Genomic DNA, 18,490 nt, shown 5'->3' with positions numbered 1-18,490 from the left:
CTTTCTTCTCTGTATTTTTAGATCCAAAGTCCATCCAGGCGCGCGGCACACTTTGCGCACAGATTTATTTATATAGGCGCCAACGTATTTGCACTTTGTTGTTCTGCGTCCTCGCATTCTCGCACACTTCATTGCATGAGCAGAGTGACCTCGCGTCAACTTTTCCTGCGCGCGTGCCCGAGCATGTTCTTCATCTTGTCAGGAAACTGGACACCAACATGTTTTCCCACAAACTACAGCTCCTGAGAGATTTAAGCCTTAATGCATTGGTATTCAGCTGCTCCTCGGCCTACAAGGCTTTTTACTTCTTTGCTTCAGACAGAAAATCAAGTAAGGAAACAGGATTTAAATGTTACTTCAGTCAACTTCAACTCAGCTGAACCGTCTACAATACTCAATCACTCTTTTTTTCCCCACAAACAATGAAAGAGGGAGATATACATTTATTGTTGGTGGTCCAAACTCATTCCTAACTTTCCTTACACGTTCTCTAACTTCACAATTCATCAGAGTTGAGTTTAAAAGCATGTTTCATGACTTTCATAGAGCAATATTCTGCTAGTTCATGAATGACAAAATGGTATTTTCATAAAAGTATTTTAACAAACAAAACATTATTTTCAAGGGCCTTTGAATACTCGCTGTGTGGTCAAAAGCAGTTGATGTTCTCACTGTGCAAAGGTGTCCTAAGCCTAATCCTTTGGCAGACTAGGGACTTTTGCAGAAGCCTTGACCACCGGGAGATTCCAGATATTTGTGCAGATGCTCAAGTGCAGAGAGCCAGAGCCATTTCTTCTCAGACTAGTTGAGTTGCGTAGGGCCCTCATTGCCTTAAGGGCCCCATATCGCAGTCAAATGATGGTGTTGTTTCGCTTGTTAGTGTCTTGTTGTGGCAACAGCGCTCACTCACTCCCTATTTTGCCACTTATTACACCAAAATGGAGCAGTCTGCTGAAGTGGATGTGCAGGAGAGATCTTCCGGCTTCCCTGTCACCCCCAGGGCAGGTCTCCCATCTCCCGAGCGGTGCTCACCTCATGTTTTGCATTGCCATCAGCCACACACTCATTTCAACTAGCTTGTTGTTGTCTCTAGCAGAGGACACTCATACAGGACAGTATTTTAGCGAATAGAAGAGGCAAAAGGGAGCTGAATCCACCGGCTCTGTTCTCTGAATGTACATGGTCTAAACAAATTAGTCAATGTGATATTTGCCATTTACCATTAGCCCTAAACCCCAGTCTGACAGTGGCAAATGGTTAATGGTTCTCACACAGTGGGGCAGGGACGAATTGAGGTCATTGTTCCACTTCTGCCATGTACCTGTTTTAAATGGGCTCGTTCTTCGTCGATTATCCTTGGATTGCGTACTGTAGGGCCCCTGTGGACGTTTGCTTTGGGCCCCAGAAAGGCAAGCACCGGCTCTGCAGAGCTAATTTCGTCAAAGGAACAAGTCGACTTAAGTTTCTTGTTTCATTGTCTTTTAATGATGTTCAAGAGGTGTGCAGGATCAGATTCTAGTCATACACTTAGTAACATGAGATTTCCTGCTGGCTTCAATTGGCAAGAAGCCAAATCTGGGTGTTGTTGCGTGTTTTATGTAGGCGATAGTAAGTATTCTGCAGTGAAGGGTTTGTAAAGTAAGAAAAAGATCTTCAAGTTCAACAGCTGCGAAAGTATAACATGTCAGCCAATAGTGCGCATTCTCCAAAACCCCAGTGACATAATTGCCTGAGAAACTGTGCTGCGATGACTGCAGATTGGCCAGGGTCTAAAGCTGTTGTCATTTTACATAGTCAGCCACTGTATCCAGCAGCGCAACCTAAACCTCGCATTACGCAAAGCACTAATGCAGCCAAATTCTCCGGGCCGGAGCTCATCTGAAATGGACCGAGGCGTAGTGGAAACATGCTTTGTGGTCAGACACAGCCAAGGTTATATTTGCCAAAGACGAAGTGCAGAGGCTCCTGACTTAACCATCAGAGATTTTCTCCCTCTCCTTCATACACCTGTCTCCTAAAACACACGAGTTCTTTGTTAAGCGCTTTTGACAAGAGAGAAATTAGTGGTTTAAGTAAAATAAATATGAAGAAAATATAAACTGAACTCCAACTTCTGCGCATATGTGTTTTTCGGGTAAAGCAAGGAAAATGTTGGTCCATCTTGTGGCAGGATGACAACAAAATAAAATGGATGAGGCAGTGGTTTTTAACTGGTCCAAACTGCATTACAGATCATTTTCTTGTCACATTTTCCAAAGCTTGCATTCAGTGATTTGCACAATTTGACTGTATAGTGAGTGCCTCTTCAGACATCATGTGCATTTTCCAGGCTTGGGACTGGCACAAAAAGTATGCCAGTCTCAAGCTTTTTAAGCGCTTTGTTTTCTTCATCTAAATCCAAAAATCGGGAGCAGCAATAGCTCATTTGGTCCCTTACTGATCCAAAAGGTCGACGGATCAAGCCCAGCTCCCATAAAGTTCAAACTGTGCTTGTGTCTTTGAGCAAGACACTTCATGGTGGAGTCACCCTAACAGAGGGGAGAGGGGCACCATTTCCTCAGCCGTCCTCACAGTCCTCACACAAACCCAGTTCATGAAATATATCAAATATTTGCATTCATTCTCAGGATATGTATCATAATGGTGCATTGGGGTATAATGACGGCTGTGGAGATAGGGCTCTTCAATCATATGAAAAATAATATTCCTGATTGTTTTAGTTTGGCCCGAGCACCATCAGGGCTGGCAAAGGGGCTCTCATAATTCTAGTGGTTCATCATTATTATTCAAACTATTTCAAAGTCTTGTCTTTTCCAAACAATGCAAACTATATTATTGGGATACTTTAAGAAGTGAAAATTATTTGTTACAAGTCCTATGTAAACAAATAAAGTGCTCAGTCACTTAACGCCATAGAATCTGAGTGCTTTTAAAGGGGCGGGGCAGGGGAGCTTGGCGGAGCAAGCATGAGACATATTTTTTTTCTCAATTATGTTATTTTTGTAATCCATAACTGTAATCATTTAGAATTTTGATTAATTGCACAGCCCTACGTGGAGCCGCCAGTATTTCAGAGTCATTTAGGAGGGAAATTAGTTACAGAGTGAGGTCCATTTGGTGAGGAGGGGATGATGAGTTGGTCCAGTGAAGCGACTCGGCATGAGAAGTGCATCTACTGAGTTAGCGCTGGGTTATATTTCACACGGACCAATCCTCCATCATGGAACAAAACACTAGAGCACACATGGAAAGATCGTCTCATAAACCCAATTTAACGCAGCTTTTGTCACTTTCTGTACTGCCAGACACTCTGAGTCTCTGTGAGAAAGAGCAGAGCACTTCGCAGGGCTGGGTGGTATTATTATTGGGGTTTTCTCTGCCTCATTCGAGCAGCAGCTGACAAGTCTCCAGTGCCACAGTGGAGACTTTTGTTTGAATTCCTAAGCTCTGAGTTACACAGTCAGGTGTCTTACATCCAAAAGACTAATCGTCATGCCAAAGCACAAGTCACAAGGGGAGAAAAATGTTAAAAAGGGTCACATTTAAGGTCAAATTATCACGAGTTCTCCCAGCATAGGGGGTCAGGTTTGAGATGAGGCGAGTCCATTAGCAGCAATGGCACATATTTATTTATATATTTATATATTTTTCACTAACATAATACAAAAAAGCCTGAATTTTATTGTATTTATTGGGTCAAATGTTTCACAGTACAGCTTTAATCCAACCAACAGCATCACTTTTTACACTTAACATTTTTATCGCTGGAGCACATGATTTTTCCTGTTCAAACGGTGACATTTTTTGTTTTTGGCTCAAACTTGTTTCTAGCTCTCACAATCCCTCCAATGTATCTGTATTGTTCAAACTATTTAATCATATGCACGTTTCATGCTCGTGTACAGCTTTGAGCGGTGGCAAACTGAAGCAATGGGACGACCCCAGGGGCGGAGCTAGAAAAAAAATCACGGGGTGGCAAGCAGGGTCAGGGATCATTTCTGGGGTGGCAACACATTTTACAAAGTCGACTGTGGGGAAAGTGGGGGTATTGCTTGATTGTAAGGCAATTTTTTACGTTTAGATGCAGGCTGAGCCTACCAAAATTATAAACAAATAGCAGCATTGTCCAAAATATAAGTGGGGGTTTCCAACTCAGGTGAAATATAAACTTTGGTAAATAAATAAATACATTTAAAAAATCATCATCTTGGGAGCCACAGGAGTTGGCACGTGGCTCCTTATTTAGCTCTTAAGTTGCTATAATTCTTAGTCCTGTCAAAAAAAGTGCTAACTAAGAGTGAGCCTCTGATGTGAGACATTACATAGGTTATACAGACCAAAACGATTAAATAGATCAGGCATAGAAGGTCTGGATTGCAACTAGTCCTTGAAACAATGCATTTATAAAGTGATGACGACACTAGAGTTTAGTCAGTTCCAGACAAGGACAAAATCTGGCTGAAATCAATGGGGTGGCAGCTGGGGTGGCAAGATCTTTACAAGGGGTGCCACACCTCTAGATGCGCCCCTGGACCACCCCCAAAATAATAATTTAGATTCTACTTCTATCTTCTGGCTTAATACAACTTTTGGTGAAGACAATGGAACATGGTCTGTGCTTTGCTGTGTTTACAACATACTCTGAGGTGGTAAAAAATAAATGAACTCTACAACAACAAACAGTCAGGTCAGCTTTAATCACTGCTATGCTTTCAAGTTTTCAATTCTGTGAAAGCTGATAAAATATCAATACTAAATGAATGCAATTAGCTTTGAACCAAAAGGTGTTTTGACACAGGTCTCACTATGAGACCAGAAGGCCGACCACTGAGCCACCACGCCACCCAGTTCAGTCAGCGTGATTATTTTTTCACAAACTCTTGCTCTTTGTGAGCATTGACCTACAGTGGTGCAGTTAGTAGAGTAGGGTTGTTATGTGACCGGCGGGTCGGAGGTTTGAATCCCGCAGGTGCAAGTTGTCATTGTGTCCTTGGGCAAGACATTTCACCCACTTTGCCTCCAGAGTCTGATAATGTAGTAATAATCAAAACATTATTCTCATATCCATTAAGTTTGGAATTGAATGGGAGAACTTCAACATTAGAAATAGAAATACATCAGCTGTAAACAATATGTAAAAAAAGTAGAGTAAAGAACTGCCGGATCACTACTGATAAATATATTTAACACTCTAAAGCTGAAATTACAATTATTCTTATTGGACAACACAAGCCTAAGCTCTATTCTTGCTGACTGACTGGTAGCATTAGTTTTGTTAGTTAGCATTAGTTTGTAAAGAGAGACCTACTTCACAAACAGACTTAATGAATTTGCTTGTTCTTCATGTCCTCTCCAATTCAAAGTACTTCCAATAATCTCCTAATGTTTCCAAGTGTTAACCCACTCTGCTGATCAGTAACGCACTAAAGACAGCCTTCCTTTTACACTTCTCTGTTCTCGAGTTGCAGCACTTAAATAATGGCCCGCTGCATCGTTTTACACCTGTGGCGTGATGTCGGGCAGCGCAGATGGACAGACAAACCCAACGCTGCCATGGCAACTGAAATCTGTAATATTATTCTGTTAAGTGGACGGACGCTGGGACTCTCCGGTGCTCGGCTTGGGCCTCTACCTGTTTAATTACTTCAGCGGTAAAGGAAATCCAGTGACTCCAACCGAGCGCCAACAGCCTTGCACCACAGGATCTCCAATAATATGAGGGGCTTAATTGACTTTCAGCAAAGAGAGGTGCTGGGTACGAGAATGCATATACGTAGACGTAAACAGAGGCTTTGAGTCTGCAGTAGACTGATAAATGCACCTTGTTTCCTGCTGCACTGCACATTTTAGGAAGTCCAGATTGTACGCTGATGGCTCACCTCTATTCTTTTATTGGTCACCATAACAACATCACCATGGTAATCAGCGCCTTGACTTCGGGTCTATTTATGCACTGATGCCGGTTCACATGGAAATATCACATTTGTTTTTTCCCAGCACTACAAGAATAAGAAGAAGAAAATCAAGATTCCACTTGAACCTGTGCATTTCTGTTCTGTTTAAAGTGTCACCACAAAGAAGCTGCGCAAAACAACAAACAAATGTTCGCCCTGAAACAGCTGCCTTGACCGTGTCATTAAGACATAACCAGCGATGTTGGGGCTAAAGTGAATAGTTCTGTAATCTTACTGCTTGTACCTACATTTTACACCTTTGACCTTCAGCCGGAGGGGACAGAGAGTTCATGGATGGGATGGGTCCTTGACAATTGTCCTACAGAGAAAGCAGGCTGTGATTTGCAGTTTAACCCTGTAACATATGACATGATACATTTCTCCCTGTTCCAAAATATCGTATCTCATTCATTATTAAATGCACTGAGATTGAAATCCATGACATGGCAAAGTGTGCCATCCTTCATATTTACAGGAAGCGGCTTTCTGCAGGGCCAACGTGTCTTTGATGATCACATATGCTGCACACAACCCCACAAACAGACTGAGGAAGTGAAGATCAACACCAAAAACAAGCATCCAAAGCCCCAAAACCACATCAGAAAATTGAAAAGTTGGGGAAAAGTCTGCGAGCTGTTGTTCAGGGAGGATAATCACCGCGCATGCAAATGTGCTGGTGAGGACGGCTTTTAAGGAAGACTTATGTTCCTGAAGGTCAAGGTCACAGAAACTCAACAGTAATAAAACAAACAGATGTTGTGTAAAGTTGTGGAAGACGGGATGTCCCACAGAGACAAAGATGAGAAAAAAAGATGAAGGATCATAAACAGTGTCACAGAGCAGGGGTGATGTGTCATACTGCTCTTCATGTTAGCGCCACAAGGTGCATTTTACAGGCTACATGTCAATATGCATGAGGGCAATAGTCTCCACATGGCTACTGAAACCAAGGTTAAAGCAGTACTAAGTAACTCTTCCCCCTAGAGGCCATAAGCGCAACTGCAGGTGTCGTAGCAAGTTACGATTTTTTAACTTAACAATTGTCTTGGAGAGTAAATCCTACGCTGACAGGAAAGGCGAAGGGAGAGATGGATATTGTACATCCAATTGCACAATGGAAATATTTTTTTTCACTCAAACTTGGCTGTAAATACTGTTTAAAGTGACGTTAGCCCGCAGTTAGCTTTGCCCGTTAGCATGTTAGCCACTTCTTCGTGATTCCATTAGTGTGTATTGCTTTCTCCGGACCGGTGGCAGTCGAGTTGCAAACATGGTTTTCTGGCCAGAGACACCTGGGGGAGATGAAAGACCCTCCAATCATCCCATAAACACTTGTATTACCCCCACAGGGACTACGGAAAGGATTTTTTAAGGTAAACACGTTACTTAGTACTGCTTTAAAACAAGGGCTTTAGACGAGACTTCACGAGCCTGTTAACGACCTCCACCAAGGCATTGGCAACAACATCACCATGTGTAATGATGTGTCTGTAGACCTGAGGCCATACTGAATCAATTAAAAAGAAAAGAAAAAGAAGACAAATTTAGGCTATTCTAATTAATGTGTTTCTCCAAAAAGTGCAGACCTATACAAATCAATCAATATAAGCTCCAACACATTATAAAGTCCACTTGAAGAAACAATAGATAAAAATGCCCACGCCTAAATGTTGTTTTGGTCTGTTTCACAAGTAATTACAGAATAGATTGAAAAACAATACTTACCTTGTTAAAGCCGGGAGTAAGTTCATGGTCTCGGTGTCATGCAGTAGAAGTTGTTTAAAAGAAAGGCAATCATTTTCTTTTTTTGACAAATGTAGCTTGCAAGTATGATGATAACATATTTCCTTCCACGTTGAGAGGGCCTTCTTGGTTCATATAGGTACTGTAACCCCTATAAAATGTCATAATGCAAAAATATTTAAACATTTTCGATTCTCTATGTTAGAATTCCATAGGGAAGAAACTCAATAAAGGCTTTTTGAGATTTTAATGATCTCCAGCTGAGTCTACTGTGCGCACATCTGTGAAGCAGAGATACGGAGTGGCAACTGTCCAGATTGGCATTAACCTCCACTGTTCCAGATTTATCCTCTGTCTGCGAGAGCCACATGTCCAATTACGCCCGCGGCCTGCGCACGATCCGCCGATCCACAGGGACATGAAAGCACCTGGTGCGGGGAATGGAGAAAGACAACAAGGGGCCAGGACTGTGTCTAGGGAGCGGCAGCACGAGGTAAAAAAAATTAAATAAAAGCGCTTACTGGTGTTTTTAAACGGAATCAGTTGATTATTGGGTGTAAAACTAATAATGGAGAAAAGAAGACCAACTGTAGGCACAAGAATAAGCCCAACTGCAGCGCCATCTCCTGAACAATCACTGAAGTTACAACTTAAAATACAAGACCTTTGTCCTTTTGGCAAGATCTTTGTCCCCCTTGTCACACCTATCTGGTTAATGTTTTTTCTTGTTAAGTATTGGTATTATGGTCATCATTGTGGTCAACTGTATGAATTAGTATAAAGTTTAGATTGGCTTTTTACACAGAACCTGTATGTTGGTGGATGAATTTGGCCGCTAGGCTTGACATTGCTCCCAGGGAACAACCCCAAACCAGCCAAAGAGGTTATGCAAGTGATGTCACAGCATCAGAAGCGATTAAAATGTTGAGGGTTTTGTTTTGTATGTTTGAAGGAACTTTGACCTATTGATTGGCTTATATTCTGAATTCATCCGAGTTGTGGAAATGTCGGCTACTTCAAAGTTTAAAACATTTCTTCATACAGTTGCCTGACGTTTCGAGAGTCATCCAACTCTCTTCTTCAAAGGACCAAAGATGATTAGTCCCATCAGATGTAAGATTGGGTGTGGTGACATAGCATAGCACACAGGTGTTGCACAGTCACCAGGCAAGACTTTCCCAACTCTGATTTAATCCAACAAAGGTTGAGCTCATCCAGGTAGATACATACAACACTGAGAGTTAGGCTACTTACATTTGAATTGATAAGTGAATCTCAGCATAGATTTGATTATATACTGTAATCCTTCTAATCCTATCTACCTGACAACCAAATAAAATAAGAATTCAGTTTGTGAAAGTCCATCTTTTTTCAGTGGACCAGAATTACTGATCAGGATCACAGCTTCACAATGAATTAACCATAAAAAGTATTATAAATAATTTATTGCAAGTACAGTGCATGCTTTTATAAATTCACACATTGTTTTTAAAAATATAAAACCATAAAAATCAGTGTCTATCTATTTGGGCCCACTAATATCCAACTATACATTCATGGTTTGAATCTGGCCTTTTTCATCGTCCTCACATACCATACTGTCAAGCTTGATCATTTACAGGTGAAGAGACTATGACAGACAACGAACTGGTGTATCTCAGGCATCACTATGTTAAATTTGGCCGTTTGTTCAGTCTGTTACGAGTTGCTGCAGCAGGTTTTCCTCTCCTCTTGGCCTTGGCTTGCTGATCCAATCGGACTGGAGATGGTCACTGCGCTGATTGACCCACGGGTGACCTCTCTGCTGGCCACCTTCTTATGGATGGCTGTAGGTAAATAAACAGTATGTAAATGTTACTCCTATCATACATTTGCAAGGAGTGAAAGGACTTACATTTAAGAACTTCATGAAAAGCTGCTTCAACATTTGTGGAGTCCAGTGCCGACGTCTCCATGAACATAAGGCCATTTTTTTCTGAAGTGATTGAAAACAAGGAGTGTTTGAGCAAATACTGGACTGCATTAAGATCCCTATCTGAATTCCTCAAAGGTAGCCAGACCGACCTGCAAAGTCCAGCGCCTCCTCTGTTGGGACAGTCCTGAGAGTGTCCAAATCCCTCTTGTTCCCCACCAGCATGACCACAATGTGTGGGTCTGCGTGGTCGTACAACTCCTTCAACCACCTCTCAGCACTTTCATAGGTCAAATGTTTGCTTATGTCATAGACTAAAAGTGCACCCACTGCTCCTCGGTAGTACCTAGAGAGAGAACAAAGAAGATTTACGACACTATAGAGATGTGGCTGAAGGGTGTGTTTATTGGTAAATACCCACGCAGAGGTGATGGCCCGGTAGCGCTCTAGCCCAGCCGTGTCCCATATTTGCGCCTTAATGGTGAAGTTGTCCAGCTGAACCGTCCGGGTGCTGAACTCCACTCCTATAGTCGTGCGGCTGTCGTGATTGAATTCATTTTTGGTGAAGCGAGTCAGGAGGTTGCTCTTGCCCACGCCTGACTCCCCTATCAAAACCACTGTGAAATCACATTAAAGTCTCAGATTAACATGTCCAGACTTCTACTGGTGGAATGAATGAGGAGGTTTGGCAATTGAGGTGGAGTTTTCCAACAGCTTTTATCATACTAGACTTAAGATGTATGTGGCCCATACTATAGCCTGTATTTGACACAGCTTTGGAATGATAAGAATGGCAATTGTTACCACAGGAAAACGTCAACAGGCAAAAGTTTCACAACGGGTCTCACTTCCTCATGTCCTTCAGTGCTGAACCATAATAGCATAAAATTAACTATTAACAGACTAAATTCTATGCATGTGTGCAATATCATTCGTCTTGATAATCAGAGATAAACTTACCTTTGAAGACAAAGTTGTATGACTCATCTTTACTCATGTTGTATTCCTAAGAGAAGGCCCCAAGAATGTAGCCACATTGAGTTGTCGTCCAAAACTAAAAGTAGGCCAGATGGCTCCTCCAAATAGCCTTCTGTTCCCCACCGGCCCGGAGCAAGAGAAGGTGAAAATGGAGGTGAGCTTCAAAAACAGGTCGAGCTGCACCCACCAGAAACGCCGCTCCTCGCTTCCTTGTGCGTGGATACGGGACAGGCAGGTAAAGGCAGGGAGCCGTGGCCAGCCGAGCCCTCATCAGCTGACACCTGCAGGACGGGGAGGAGAGGGAGGGGGCAGAAAGAGAGAGAGAGCAGGTACAACAGGTAGAACAAGAGTCATCCTGATCTGGGACTCCACCCTCAGAGCACTCTGCTTACGGTCTCTATTCATCTGTATGACAATAGAGCTCGCCAAGCAGGTGCAATGGACTGTTGAGCAGCCATGTTACTCCTTCCTTACAAATATCAGCAATAAAAACCTGTTTGCAAGACGGTTCAATGTACCTTTTGTGTCTGAAGGCAGTGAGTAGTGAGCAGGTGGAGTAAATAGTATGTTTCCTTGTTTTAGTGACTCATTAACCATGCAAAAAGAGCATGTGTGACGTGGAGGTTGGACTAAAACACAAACATCAAGAAGATGTAACAATCAAGGACATAGTGAACATAAATGTACAGACACTTTTAAAAACGTAGGTCTAAAGTTGTAGTAGTCCTGGGTTAATCCTTAACTAGCCTTATAACCCCACTGTTTACCTTACGGCTCTTTCCCGACCATAATCAATTCAAAGGACAGGAACTATGTGAGCACTTACAGAGATACTATATTTAGAAGTAAAATGTAATATTTTACACATTGCTAACTAATTTAATTCCCTATGGAAAACATAAGCATTTGAGTGTTGACTTCTACAATATTGACCCAGTTTAGTCGAATTTTCAACAGTGCTAACAAAAACAAAGCAAAACAAATTAGGAACGGATCATTTTTGAGCATGGTTTATTTTTAGTACAGTACTGTTAAAAGTTAGTTTCAACATGTTCAATTGGGAGATGGACTCTTCAGCTGAGGTCAACAGACAAAGCAAAGCTTAAGAAGCAGTTGCCAGGGTTACCACAACTACACGGCTGTAATTCAAAAGAAAGAAAAAAGACAAACTAAAAGTTGATTTTGGAAAACAAAATTGTAAAGTATTATTACTTAATATTTTAATTGATTTCAATGTTGATTTTAAAGAAGACAAACTGTAGTTTTTGCTTGATGCCGATGGCACCTCACACAAAGTAAAGTAAAATGAATCAGATTAAAATTATAAGAAAACTTTTCTTTGTGGTCATTCTCACAGCATCCTTTTCATTTTTAATAAAGTCCTATATATATTGTGAACTCTTAAGGAACATTTTATGTATTTGAACTCCGTGAAATAGGGAATGCCAATGTTGATGTTTGTCTATGGGCAGGGACAACAAAAGGCACTGCCATCGTGCCTCAGAGGAGAAAGACACTGAGTGCCTCGAGTGGGCACAGTATATGGAATGACAGATTACAACTCAAAGGAAGTGTGGGGCGTCATTTCCAAAGCATTTATAATAAATAGTGTTCTGCAGAATCTCAAGAGAAGAGAGAAATTATATCATGAATGAAGGGGTTAGGTCAATAATGTCTGAAAATGTCACAAAATCCTTTCATAAAAGCAGATCTCCACATTGTAGCTCGCTACAGTACAACTGTATCTATGCTAACTACTGCCTCACAGTGGTTAGATGCAGTACTTAACCCAGTCAATCACATCTGCCTAATCTCTATCAGCTCAGCATTTATACGACACTCCACTCTGGTAGGAACAGGGGTAAACGTAAAAGGAAGAAATGGTCGGAGTCCAAAGACAGGCGATGGGTTGGCTCCGTTCTCACTCCTCGATGTGAGTGGTTCAGTCCGGCTCTGCAGTTCTTGGGGACAGTTTTGGGTGAATCCGAAAAGAAAACAAGAATGATGTGAGGAGACCAGAATGAGGATGTTGAAGATCCTGCCCTTTTCTTCAGATGGTTGGGATATTCAAATTTTCTCTTGGTTTTTCTGTAGATGCTGGGTGAGTTGTGTATGTGTGCATGTGTCAGTATGAGCTGTGAATCTTTACGAAGGCTGTGAGCCCAGCAGTCTCTCGATAGCGGCATTGATGTCTCCACCAGTAGCGATAAGGGCCTGCAGATTGGCCTCACGGTTGATAAATCCCATAGCACTTAACTGGTCCAGTTGGGACTGAAACCGAACCTCTGGGGTTACGCTCTGCACAAAGATATTATAATCATGATTAGAAAGGCATTGAACAATGGAGATGACTGACTTATGATGAGGGTACAGACCATTGGATTTGCTGCCCCACCACCTCCGGCAAACATCTGGAGCATCTGTTGCATCAGCTGTTGCTGGGCACTGTTCGTTCCTGCGCTGCTGGGAGAAGAGGCTGGGTTGTCTGATGGGACTGATGGGACCGGCGGGACCGGCGGGACGCCTGGAATCCCGCCTGGAATTCCGCCTGGAATCCCGCTTGGAATCCCGCCTGGAATCCCCCCTGGAATCCCCCCTGGAATCCCTCCAGGAATCCCGCCTGGAATCCCGCCTGGAATCCCGCCTGGAATCCCGCCTGGAATCCCGCCTGTCATTAAACTGAACCAAAAAATACTGTTAAGTATGACATAACTTCCTCTTCTCTCCTCTGGTTAACATTTTAATCTTGGTTATGTGCAATAGGCCTTATTGCGTCGCATTGCGTCTTACCTGGGCATGAGCCCAGGAGCCTCTGTCTGCAGCGTCTGTAAGCCCTGCTGGATCTGCATTAAGGCCTGCATGGCCCGGGGGTTAGTCATCACTGACAAGGCTTCAGGATTCTGCATCTGAAATACAAATACACCACTTTACTAAAATCATGTCACATGGGAGGAAAAATAAATTTCTGCACTTTAGTTCAAGTTTTCAGGGAAAAAGGTTGATTTCAGACATAGAGCAATAACATTACATTAAATACACATGTTTAGTAATGACCTGCTGAAGAAAGATGGGCAGCTGAGCTCGGAGCTGTTCCTGTAGCTGTGGGTTTCCAGCAAACAAGGGGTTATTCATCAAAACCTGAAAGTTCAACAAAAGAGTGAAGTTAATTATTAATTCAACTGTAATGAACGCAGTACAAACAAACTAAAAACAACCCTTATTCATTGTACATTAATGTAGCGGCTAAAGTGTGGTTACATTTTCATGTTAACTTGGGCGGTAATTGTAGCTGTGTAACAGTAGCTAGTTTGATCAGGAAAGAAGCTTAAAAACAAGGACCCTGCTTGTTTGCTAGGCCCTCGTGACTGTGATAAAACTTGGGACTGGATACTAATACTGTTATTACAGTACCTCTATGGTATTGAAAAAAGTGACTGTAAAACTGGTTTAGAAAAAAAGTCTATATGTAAATCAATAAAATCATAGAAGATAATTTTGCTAAAGATATAGTCTATGAATCGTAAACCAGGTGTCATGGAAGTGCTGGTTGATTTTTATTTTTAAGAACTGAATGATGCACAGCTCTATGTGCTCCGAGTGAAACATTCAGTCACAAAAATGTAAATTAACTATAATATATCAGTACACACCTGAGAAGCTACCTCTGGGTTTTGAGACAGTGACTGCATCAGTGAGCGCATGTAGGGAGCAGACATCATGTTTTGCATGAGCTGTGGATTATCAGAGATCTGCTGCAGTAAACTCTGCATCCCTGGGCTGTTAAACATCCCTGCATGAAGGATATAGGTGATTAATGACCTCAACAAACAGAAAAACAGTAAGCCTTTTAAGTCTCTAGTCTTGACTAACCGTTGCCAAGACTTGCAGCGTTGATGCCGAGAGGGTTTGACACAGAGGGGTTGGTGCCACCAGTTGAGGTTGTGCTTCCTGTGGAAGTGCCTCCACTTTCAGCAGTGGTTGAAGTACTTGATGGTCCCCAAGGATTGGGTAAAGGCTCACGGTTCTCTGTTCTTGATGGCTGAGCCCCAGATTCAGAGCCTCCACTTAGAGCTGAGAATGGATTATTCCCAAACTAAAGGAAAATTATGACAGAAATACCTTGACATCAATCAAATTAGGGCATTTAAATAAATAAATACTCAGTAATATAGTGTGTAGTGTACCTGTTCTCTGGCAGCACTGAACATAGGCTCCTGAATGTCGGTGTACATCCTGCGCAGTGCGTTGTACCCACCAGGGATGCTCTCCAAGTTACTTAGAGCTCGGTCCTGATTCCGCATCATTTCCTGCATCATGGCTGGGTTCCTGGCTAACTCCATTGTCTACAATGCAAGGTAAGTGAATGTCATGTTGTGGTAAGATAAAAAAGAAAAGAAAACTGAATTGTAGACCATCTTAAAGAGGGGCACATGAGCTAAACAGACAAGACAAACATATAGGACTGTTATTCAAAGTCACAGCCTCTTACGAACGTGCACGTTCAGCAAACACTTTCAGGAAGCTAGATTTTAGTGCTTTTTCGACATGTATGAACAAAGAAGATCAGGAGAATGGCCGTCTACAGCAGTCACTGTTCAGCCGTGTGAACTTTAGATTGTCTTGTTTATTGTTTTTGCAGTCCTGTGTGGCAACTCCTGTTGTGATATTGGGCCAAACACTTGATTGAGTGATTGATTGTTAATTACCTGTCTCATTAGCTCAGGGTTGTTGAGCATGTGTGAAATCTCGGGATTGCGCTCCATGAGCTGCTGCATCTGTGGGTTAGCCATAATCATCTGTCTCATGAGGTCTGGGTTGGACATCATGTTCTGGACCAAGGGGTTCTCCATGATCTGGGACAGCATTTCTGGGTTGGACATGAGCTGCCGCTGCATTTGCTGCTGCAGCTCCATGAAGTTAGCAGATCCCATTCCTAGTCCAGCCAGATTAGAAAGGTCCCCGAAGCCAGCTACAAAGAAAGGCATCAGAGGAAAAATTAGCGCCGATGTTCTTTTCAGGAATGTCATGGACTATGATATTGAGTGGGACTCACAGAGTATGTTGGGAGTCTGAGTAGGTGGCGGGGCAGAGCCTGAAGATCCTGTTGTGGGAGAGGCGTTAGTTCCTGGACTGGAGGTGGAGGCACTGCCTGCTGGGGTGGTAGAAGAGCTTGAAGCTGAGGTACTACTTTCGCCGGCCCTTGAACAGTTAGTATGAAAATGGCAGTTAGGTTTGAATAAAGGAACAAGATATAGCAAACAAATAAAGACTTACTTGTGAGCTGTTTTTATTACTAAATGTACTGTCAAGCCATCCTTGATACCATGTTGGCTAAGAGTGTCTCCATCTTTTAAGATCTTTCCTGCAAAAATGAGTACCAACTGGTCCTGTTTGGCTTTGAACCGCTTTGAGATCTCTTCCTTGAACTAAAAGAAGAAAGAAAGGGTGGGGGGTGCAATTAAAAGAATGTGTAATTTGTAAACATTTCTCAGACCGGTCTTGGTTTACCTCTAATTTTGTATAACAATAGACAGAAACTGCAGAGTGTATTATAATAATAAATGCTATAGCTATATAACTATAGCTTAGGTATTAATGTTCAGGCTGGGACAAAATATCAGATCACAATACTTTTAGCTGCAATACCAAGCATGGAAGTATCGCAATACTTTCAATACTTGAGTTTGGAGGCATCTTTTTCCATTTTGTGTTAATGGACTTCAATCTTAACACTTCAATAAATGTCAAACGGCATTTGGTTAATTAACTTTGGATATTTTACACATTTAAAAGGAAAACTATCACTTATCATAATTACTTACTCACATGCAATGCGTATCGGATCGGCCCCTGAGTATTGTGATATGTATCGGATCATGACAAAAGTGTATTGCCCCAGCCCTTATATGTAGTTATACATATGTATAAAACATAATGTAGTTGTGGCACTTCTTACAAAAACAGATGTTAATGTTAATTAATAACTTCAATCAATAGGACAACATTCTAAACGTTCTGTCAAACACTCCACCACCAAAAGTATGTATTGTGAATCATTATCCACATGGTTAACTTGACCTACACCCTATTTAATACATGTTTTGGCCTTGGGTGTTCGACATTATTGCTGTGTATTTTCATTTAAGCACAAGCAACAAGACGTCTTGTAGGAACCAAAGGGGTCCAACATGGGCCTCCACAGAGACAATAAACACTGGCCTGGTTTCACAACATCAAAGGTCGTGCATGTGTGACATGCTAAGTTACAACTCCACTCTTTAGTGCACATAATGATGACGATGCAGTAGTTATTGCCCACTATGTACAGAGCCATTATTTATACTCCCGGGCCAAGCTGTACTTCGTTGTCATACCAACAGGGACACTGGGGATTTTATTCCCTGCTGAAAAAGTGAATGACTCAGATACAGCAGAATGTTCTAGATCAGCTTTAAAGCACTAACAGCTACGGAAATACGGATCAGGTCACATAGAGTAGACCGCTATCAACACCGTTTCAGTATAAAATTTGACAATGTTCCAAGCAACAAACCACAAAAAGGAAGCTCATCAGCTGACACTTGTTTGGCTACATGTTAGCCTGAAGGCTGAAGCCTACTGGCTGATTTCGTAGTCGAGCTCGTAAAAGGCTAATGTTAGCACTAGCTACGTAGCCACTTAGCAACTAAAATATACTCTCCGTCTTAACTTTGGATTTTAGACAATTAGCGTTATACAGTGTCTGGTATTAATGACACATGTAAAAACGCTTTCACAAACAGCGGTCGCTAAAACCCTAAATACTTGTAGTAAGCCGGCAAAAGAGATGAAAGATGCTAACGCAGCTAACTAGCGGTGCCCTGAAGTTGTGGGCAGCAGCATGACGTTGAGCGTGTCACGGCGGCGCAGCGGCAAAACAGACAAACCTGTGTGACAGAGGCATCTTCGGCGATGGCGATTTCTTCTTTATCTTTTGGGGTTTTCACTGTGACCTTGATAATAGTTCCCTCTAAATCCTCAGGTGTATTATTGTTGTTATTTCCAGGATCTGCGGCGCCTTGGTCAGCCATCTTTACTCCGCCGATGGAACAGCTCGGTCTGCGTCAGCTTCCGGGTCAGGAAAGGTCACACGTCTTTCCAGAACAAATGTCAGGTGTTTTTCTTTTCTTATTTGTCCAGCAGTCCAGCAGTACATAAAACATTCACTCATTTATTTCCATCAAGTCCATTTACGTTGATCATCAGTCAAATGTTTAATATTCAATGTAAGGATATTAAACATTTAGAAGCCATGGTGAATCCAGCTAGCTCCAGCTGTGACAGGCAAGTGATGTCACTGAAATCTGCCATTCATGGTTGGCATCTGTTTTTAAATCAAAAAGAGAAAAATATAATAAAACCTCATGAACGTGTTATAACCGTAGATTTGCCCTGCCATTCTCAAAGTCCAGAGTCTAGGGGCCCCTTGTTGCGAAGATAATCAAAACAATGTTTAACACCATAAAATTACTTACAAAATAACAATTCAGGCACCTGTGTGTTGATATAAAGCAGTAAATTGTAATTAATAGCCTTAATTAATTGTCTTTTTTTTCTCCACTTGTTTTTGAAGCCCCGCCCACAGTGCCTCTAGACCCCACTTTGGGAACCAACACTGAAGTAACTTGTCCTGCATGGGGTTTCGTTGTGTGTTATACTCCTCAAGGGAAAGACACTATTATGTTGAAATATGTTGCATAACCTATGTGGTATTATTTGATGACATTTCGATAGTATTTGGCTAAACCTTATTCTGATATTGAGACAAATATTTATTACTGATTTCAGTGGTTGCGTGTCAGTCTGTGATTGCTCTGTTTACTCAAAAGAGTCAAGGTTGTCTATGTTTCTTCTTTGAGTGCTG

General features: G+C 42.0%; 2 protein-coding genes across 2 annotated transcripts; both read right to left on the bottom strand.

Annotated features, from left to right (window-relative positions):
- Positions 1-9,162: 9,162 nt before the first annotated feature.
- LOC306974367 (ras-related protein Rab-25-like) lies at positions 9,163-11,146 on the bottom strand. The gene is made up of 5 exons (XM_079571569.1): positions 10,570-11,146; positions 10,031-10,226; positions 9,762-9,955; positions 9,592-9,672; positions 9,163-9,523 (listed from the first exon to the last, which is right to left on the bottom strand). The coding sequence occupies exons 1-5, from the start codon at positions 10,604-10,606 to the stop codon at positions 9,396-9,398; spliced, it is 636 nt and encodes a 211-aa protein (XP_079427695.1). The 5' UTR covers positions 10,607-11,146; the 3' UTR covers positions 9,163-9,395.
- Positions 11,147-11,581: 435 nt separating this feature from the next.
- Positions 11,582-17,696, bottom strand: ubqln4 (ubiquilin 4). Its single transcript, XM_079571555.1, has 11 exons — positions 17,514-17,696; positions 15,862-16,013; positions 15,641-15,786; positions 15,294-15,556; positions 14,772-14,930; positions 14,458-14,680; positions 14,238-14,377; positions 13,642-13,725; positions 13,378-13,493; positions 12,963-13,266; positions 11,582-12,885 (listed from the first exon to the last, which is right to left on the bottom strand). Exons 1-11 carry the CDS (start codon positions 17,655-17,657, stop codon positions 12,733-12,735), a joined length of 1,884 nt encoding a protein of 627 aa, XP_079427681.1. The 5' UTR covers positions 17,658-17,696; the 3' UTR covers positions 11,582-12,732.
- Between the last annotated feature and the right edge of the window lie 794 nt (positions 17,697-18,490).

Source organism: Gobius niger (genome assembly GCF_951799975.1).
Source record: "Gobius niger genome assembly, chromosome: 14".
In the NCBI taxonomy this organism is placed as follows: domain Eukaryota; kingdom Metazoa; phylum Chordata; class Actinopteri; order Gobiiformes; family Gobiidae; genus Gobius; species Gobius niger.
This window is presented reverse-complemented; position numbering and strand designations above follow the sequence as displayed.

Bases quoted from the DNA above. Each gene is read 5' to 3' on its own strand.
- LOC306974367 (XM_079571569.1), bottom strand. From the start codon at position 10,606: ATGAGTAAAGATGAGTCATACAACTTTGTCTTCAAAG. The intron at 10,227-10,569 runs GTAAGTTTATCT...GTGATTTCACAG, and splicing joins ATACAACTTTGTCTTCAAAG to TGGTTTTGATAGGGGAGTCA. The intron at 9,673-9,761 runs GTCGGTCTGGCT...CAATCACTTCAG, and splicing joins GGAGGCGCTGGACTTTGCAG to AAAAAAATGGCCTTATGTTC.
- ubqln4 (XM_079571555.1), bottom strand. From the start codon at position 17,657: ATGGCTGACCAAGGCGCCGCAGATCCTGGAAATAACAACAATAATACA. The intron at 15,557-15,640 runs GTGAGTCCCACT...CTTTCTTTGTAG, and splicing joins TCAGACTCCCAACATACTCT to CTGGCTTCGGGGACCTTTCT. The intron at 13,267-13,377 runs GTAAGACGCAAT...TTTTTGGTTCAG, and splicing joins GCTCCTGGGCTCATGCCCAG to TTTAATGACAGGCGGGATTC.